Source organism: Rhodamnia argentea, chromosome 1 (genome assembly GCF_020921035.1).
Source record: "Rhodamnia argentea isolate NSW1041297 chromosome 1, ASM2092103v1, whole genome shotgun sequence".
NCBI lineage: Eukaryota > Viridiplantae > Streptophyta > Magnoliopsida > Myrtales > Myrtaceae > Rhodamnia > Rhodamnia argentea.
In genome coordinates this window covers 3,970,079-3,977,166 of record NC_063150.1, presented here as the reverse complement: position 1 = coordinate 3,977,166, position 7,088 = coordinate 3,970,079, and the positions used below count along the sequence as shown (strand labels likewise).

At 41.1% G+C, this 7,088-nt stretch overlaps 1 protein-coding gene across 1 annotated transcript; it reads right to left on the bottom strand.

Moving 5' to 3' along the window:
* Window positions 1-1,955: 1,955 nt before the first annotated feature.
* LOC115748760 (F-box/LRR-repeat protein 13-like) lies at window positions 1,956-3,395 on the bottom strand. Its single transcript, XM_030685375.1, has 3 exons — window positions 2,604-3,395; window positions 2,363-2,518; window positions 1,956-2,270 (listed from the first exon to the last, which is right to left on the bottom strand). The coding sequence occupies exons 1-3, from the start codon at window positions 3,393-3,395 to the stop codon at window positions 1,956-1,958; spliced, it is 1,263 nt and encodes a 420-aa protein (XP_030541235.1).
* Window positions 3,396-7,088: the final 3,693 nt, after the last annotated feature.

Here is a 7,088-nt window from a genome sequence, read left to right as displayed (position 1 = left end):
GTTTCAAAATTACTCTTGGAATTGCCCGAAGAGTTTTCTATCTTCACCAAGATTCAAGACTTAAAATCATAATAGGTTGTTCTATTCGCATTTCTTTTGGAGAAGACCAGATCCAAGCAAATACAAACAGGGTGGTCGGAACATAGTAGGTTCTTCTATTCGCCTTTCTTTTGGGTCTTCAGCAAGTCCGACACCACCACTCGGCAAAAGGGGATAAGTAGTTCCTCTCTGAAAGGGAAAAAATAAGAATTGTGACGGACACCAAACATTCAGGATTCATGACACGGTCGGGCTCAACGTTCTAAAATTGTTGGCGTAATATTCTATAAAAAAAAATTCGAAAGATAATCAATGATGTTAGTATAATAGAAAAATAGTGCCTCAACCATTTGTTTTCTTTTCATCAATTATTATGTTAGCGGGCGAGCTCGAGCCTCGCCTGTGGCCGGTTGTCATTTGATAATAATTCACAATGGCCAGACAAATATTCTAGCACACTCAGACGCAGTCACCAATCTTTGCATAAATATTTCGACCAAAAAAAAAGAAAAGAAAATTTGCAAATCACTTCCATGATAGGGTGCAATTGAGAGAGGGCCCCGTGAAGGGGAACCCTTCGATCGGTTGCCTTCTTATCTATAAATAACATAGATAACTTCCAATGGCCGACTGGCGTTAAGAAAACGCGTTCATCTCTCTCTCCCACAAACTCAAAACAAAATGCATATGCAATTATTTTGAGAATAGATCGCATTTACGTTGTGGAACGTGGATATTTTCCTTTGGCCGTCGTGGGTTTGAAGATACATGGACGCATTATAATTCAACGACATTTCTAAGCAATTCTGCAATCGAACGTCGATAGAGGCTATTCGTACTTCTAGATGGATAATTCCCACACTTTCCTTATCAAAGTCGAAAAAACATCGGTTGCACGGGTAACCATCTCTCCAATGTTTAATGCAGCACACACCAGCATATTGTGCGTACTTGGAAGAAAATCTGGGTCTCACCAGATCCAAAATATAACTCATGGTGTATATCGGTGTCATTTTATATTAGGTTTTGGGATTAAGTCTGACTTTGACACTCCCTTTTACGCCAACTTTAAGGCAAAATAGAACTTAGTAGTTAAGTGGGTTCCAATTGTATTATTCCGTGGTGGATCAAAACTCAAACTTCAAATTATCTACGTAGAAGAATATAACATAGACTCGCTCTCGTGAAAAAGGAAAATGTTTTTCTGACAATCCGATAGTATTATCGGTTATTTCTGATTGTAGATCCACGTACCAACACCCCGTATTTTGTATAAAGCACTAAGTAATTAGAATGTTAGTGAGTCAAAAATAATGACAGTACTATCAAACTGTCGAGCTAGCGGCTTTCATGAAAAAAATAGTAGAAAGTATGTTTATCTTGAAGCGCTTTTTACGCTAGGGCCATAGGCGAAGATTATGATACGAAAAGACTCAACTCAACTATTTCGTTCATCATTTTTACAGTGGACCGGAGACAGATTGCACACCAACATGGCAGACGTCCAAGACAGGGTGGTGACGCCGCTCCTACCACTGCAAACCTCACCTCACCGGCTAAGACAGGGCGGTGGCTCGTGCTGCTTCAAATCCTAGTCTTTTTTAGGACTTTTTTGTTTTATTTTCTTTTCAAATTTGACTTCTCTCCTCTTTTTTTTCCCCCTTTTTAATAAAATTGTCGGGTGCTCAAGATATATTTTAAAAAAGCAACTTTGGCTTTCCCGCTCGTTAAGTAAGCAAAGATTGGATGAACGAGCAATAGAGCCGGACACAAAAGATTTAGGATTTAGTTGGATTTTTTTAAAGAAAACAATTTACGACTCAATTGCTCTTTAAGACAAATAATTGATATCTCACGAGGCACAACCATTGATTAAAAGATATATTTACGAGAAAATCATGCTTTTACTTGGCAGTTCAAACAATGACCAATTCGACTCCCAGCGGGAGCGGGATCGCCTTGGCTAGCCTTGATGCGTAATCCCTCGCTTCTCTTAGCTCGGCCGGCATGGGATATTGCGAAGTCGTTGTTCCTAACAAGGATGGTACGCGGGGATCCACGACGAGTCGCTTCAGCGACGATGTGTTCTCGAGCCAGTACCGGAAAAGCATGACGGCGAAGAACCTGATTCGCGGGTCGAAGCCGATTATTTCCACGACCTCCAGAGAAGCGTGAGTGTACAGCATAGGGCCCGGGATTTCCAAATCCTCCTTGTTCGGAGCATCCAGCATCTGCCAAGGAGAGAATGACATCATCATATCGTCCATCCTGGGATAAAATAAATAACAGTCACATGCAAATCGGTCTCGGATTCATCACGCACCTGGAGGGTGAGCCTGTTTAAAGAAGGAGCTTTCTCCACAAGGTAACTATACAAGGAAACGGGGTTGAGATCGTCGGGGTCGAATTGATCAGAAACGTCCAACGTCAAGTGCTTCAATTCAAACAAGGCTCCATCGATGTTAAAAAATACCGAAAGCTGCAAATAAAAAAAGAGGGGCGCGGATCTCATTAGAGATTAGACTCTGAATGTTTTCTTTCTTTGCGGGATGAACCATACATACCAGCTGAGCTTCTGACACCTTGAGATGCAGCGCTTCGAGCTGGGGCAGGTAGTGCCAAAGGGAATGTTGAACAGCACTGGTGAATCCACAGATGGTGAGTTCCGCGAGCCGAGGGGCGTCCTCGACGTGGAGTTCCACGCTGCTTCGGTCGTATCGAAAGGAAACGAGATTTGGAGTCGGGGCTGCGATGATGATGCTTTCTAAGCGCCGGCATCTGGATATGTCCAGGTGCTTCAACTCGAGAGGGGACGGGCCGGGAATTATGAGGTCAATCAAATGGTCGGAGCCCGACACGCACAACCTTTCGAGAGACGGACACTGCGAGAGAAAGAGCTGGAGAACTACGCCTCCCACGTTAACGTGTCTCAAGCACAGGGACTTAAGCGATCGCATGCTGGCGAAGTCGAGAGAAGGAATCCGCGGGAAAGTGTAACTCGCTCCACAAGGTTCGGGCCAGCAGGGCGTGAGATCTATCTCGAGGATTTGCACTTTCTTCCCGATTGCGAATCCAAGCCCCGAAGACTCGTCCAGAACCACGCGAACCCGGAACTCCTCCGGTAGACGACCTCGGTGTCCTTCTTCCAAGGCATGTCTGAGTTTGACCCAATTGACTCCCAAAATCCCGGGGTTGGCACCTCGAATGCTGAGGGCTGGCGAGACATTGAGATCCAGAGATAGCACATGCTTCCACAGATCTCGCCACGCGCGCGACAGAACACTAGTCCTTGCCGCTTCTTTCATCGGCAAGAGATACAGTATGGACACCAGAACGTCCCTTGGCAACTTGTCCATTCGAATGAAGCACGAATGTGAATTGATATCTTCTCCCTGTTCTATGACTGCACAGAATATATGGAGAGGGAAAGAGGTGCGTGGATATTCTACGCCACATTTTCTAAAGCCTACATCTAAAAGATAAGATTAGATAACAATCTACGCAAAATAAGCAACGATCAAATGAAATCAAATCGAATGAGAAGATTAAAGATTAACTTTCCAAGTTTGAACCGGTATCGGATAAGGATCTCACACCGGAGGACTCCCTCGCGGGTGATAGGCTAAGGCTGGACTTGCGGCGGTGTTTGTGGGTGGTATTCGCCGCGGAACTACTTTCGGTCACGGTGGTGTCTGAAGAAGGCAGCAACGGTGATCGAAGACGGAAACCTGCAAAAATAAAGTCTGCAAAGAGGGGCTGCTCGACGTCGGGCTTGCTGGTTGAAGGCTCAGTAGGTGGTGCTCAGCCGTGCTCAGTGACGATCCCCGGAAGAACAGAAACTGTACGTCAGCTCTTTCGTTCGTGTGATGACGAAAACAAATCAGAGAACGAAGCTCTCCTATTTAAAGACTAAACTAGGGTTTTTATTTCCTTAAGCAATTTTCTGAATTGTTTTTCAGGTGATTAATAATTCAATTATTCCAACTTGGTATTTCGGCCATAATGGGTTAAGGCCTTTCTCTAATTAAATTTTAAACGGGCCGTACTAAGCCCGAATTAGGCCAATTAAGGCCATTTAATTTTCGGTTCATAGCCTCTCATGCCCAAGCCGAATTCTCTGATGGGTTCTGACCCAGCCCGCACGTCAATTACCGGTCCGCTCCCCACCGTCGGTCCAATGCAAAGTGAATGCAGAAATTAAACTATCGTATATAGAAACTATATATAAAAAAAATGATTTAAATGCTTTTGAGATTTAGATTGAATCTTCCGATGAGCTTGCATCGAGGGGGTTTTTTTTTTTTTTCAAAAGAGAATTGTATTCATTTCTCAAAAAAATATATATGAGAGGTAAATATGTTTCATAGCAAAGCAAATCGGAGCAAAACATAGCCTAGAATACTAAAAGACAAAACCAAATCCAAAAAATAAAGATGATTAACAACACGGTTAAACATCCACTGGCTTTGAAGTGCTTTGAATTGTGAATTTTTTTTTTTTTTTGTCAGATTGAATTCTAGACTTGAACGTGCAAATCTACTCACAAAGAAAATAGGAACCCGATAAATGTGGCAAAATGGGTCAAGAGCTCATATCTTGACAATTGAATGACATGTTTTGTTTGAGAATGTAGGAAAAGCAAAGAATAATTATCATTAAACATTTGTCGTGACCCTCTCCTCTCCTCTCTCTTTCGGAGGTTTCTACGAGGGCTAATGGGTCGTCATCATCCACACTCGTAATTGTATTTCGAAGGTGAGGCAGGCTCCTCTCAAGGCCCATTACCCAATTTACAATGGTGAGGGAATTGAAAATCGAGATCGATCTTAGTATGGTCGGGTGACATGTGTATAGTGTGCATGCCAACGGAATCGCCACCAACCTTTTTTTGAGGGTATGGTCGGAAACCCTATGGAGCGATCGAGAGAAATCATTTGATTTTGCGGAAATCGGAGAAGTGGGTTCAGAGATTTGGTTACGTCGAGATTTTTATCAACGCCATTTTGGTACTTAAGTTGAGTGATTCCCTAGACTAAGATTTCATGCAAGCACGTCGGGAGATGAGGTAGGCTTTAACGATCTATGGGTTTCATGCGGATGAGAGTTCTATCCTATCAATCATAATCGTTATGGAAAGTATGCAAATCAAGGCAATCAAGAGCGTGCGGATAAAACACACCAAATCATTAATCAATATCAACATGGCATGTCGGTTCGAAAAAAAATTGGGATGAATTATCCAAAGGGGCAAAAAGATAATTTGAGAAGGCTTGGGAACTTAAAAATCACAAAATTGAATTGGGCTAGTTGAATGTGGCCTTTTTTGTGAATTTTTTTTGGAATTTTTCCTTTTTTAAATTTTTTAAATTTTTTTGATTTTTCTTATTCTTATTGAATTTTCTATTTTTCTATTTTTTATTTCTTATTTTTTATATTAAAAATTTTTGGACCGAGTTGAACCAACCCTTGCAAACCGGCCTCCCGGTCCAGATTGGAAGGGTCCCTAACCGATCTAACAAAAACGAGACCGTTTCATACATTTTTTTAATTTTTCTAATTTTTTATTCATTTTCTTAGAATTTAAAAAATATGATACTAAATCCTATGGTCCAGACTTGCCCACGTAGCTAAGCCATTGCCTTCGGATCAGTCGACTAAAATCTACAGCTTAGATTAAACGAAGACTCGATTTAGCCTGTCCGATCTAATTACCAATACGGATGGTCACAATTAGACGGTGAGACCAATTCTCGACTATCCTATCAGATTCTATTTTTTTTATTTCTAGAAATTATTTTAAATTTCAAAAAATGATTTTTAAATCTAAAAAATTTTCAGATCGTGACACTTGGCCTAATGCCAACCGTTCGATCTGGATTTTATTATTTTTATGAAAAAAAAATTAGGTTATCCTCCATGCTAACGTGGCTGCCACGTGTTAGGGCACGTGGCGCCACGTTAGTGCCACATGGGATGTTGACCAAGTCAGCGCGGGCTGACTGGTCATCATCTTCCTCGCGACGACAACACCGAATGAACGGCCGAGATTTCTCCCGCACCGAATATTATGAGAAAGAGACATAACTTGGGCGTTTATGCATAAATTAAAATGTACATCGACTTTAAATTAAGTTTAGCTTGGCTAACTCGACGTATGACACTAAGATTATACTTTTGAAAAAGGGTCATCGCTGGGGACCAATCAAGAGTTAATCTCAGCTTAATTAATGTGCTTTTTGCTTAGCAACAAAACACAAGCTCCAAAAGGGTTATTGACGACGAGGGTGGGTTTTTTTTTTTTTTTTTTATGCTTGTGATGGTCATGCGTTTGATTGTTTAATAGGAGTTAGTGTGGCGTCGAAAATGATGTGATTAGCTCGATATTACTGCGGTGTAATTATGGTGTCATACTTTAAAAAGTTGAAAGTCCATAACCGTTTGAAACTAGGGTTGGATGACTCGCTCACGACACCCGCAAAACAATAATACAAAAGGTCACGGATAGTGAATGAAAATTTTACCTAATACTGTAATACACTTGAGTTATTGGGCGACCGACGGTCGAGCTTAATATGTTCACCAAGTCCGCCCTTGATATAAAAGTGAGATAAATTTTTGGGTCAAGTTTAGATCGCATTTTGAGCATTGATGGCCACTCGGCGATTGAATCCATTTGTATTTTTAAATTTCATCATTAGAAACCATGTCCATTGCGTTCATAATTGTATCTTCTCTCCCTAACTTGGCTAATCGAGAAAAAAAGAAAAGAACGGGAAAATAGAGCTTTGCTATCATGACAACTCGATAAGACTGTCATTATTTTTGACCCCATGATTTTTCAATTAATGAATGTTTTATGAAAACACTCGGTGATGGCGTGTAGATCTATAATAAAAAATAACTGATAGTATTGTCGGACTATCGTGGAAGTATTTTTCGTAAAAAAGTATTATCATATATAGTATTGATCCAAATATAGAATGAGATTCGACCAATACATATTTGTATATGATCGCTCATCAAATCAAAAAGCCCAGCCCACATCGTAC

What these genes read in the sequence shown, in the direction of transcription:
- LOC115748760 (XM_030685375.1), bottom strand. Translation starts at nt 3,395, where the DNA reads ATGGACAAGTTGCCAAGGGACGTTCTGGTGTCCATACTGTATCTCTTG. An exon ending in AGGTGTCAGAAGCTCAGCTG is followed by an intron (nt 2,519 to 2,603) that starts GTATGTATGGTT and finishes TTTTATTTGCAG; the next exon opens with CTTTCGGTATTTTTTAACAT. An exon ending in TAAACAGGCTCACCCTCCAG is followed by an intron (nt 2,271 to 2,362) that starts GTGCGTGATGAA and finishes TCTCCTTGGCAG; the next exon opens with ATGCTGGATGCTCCGAACAA.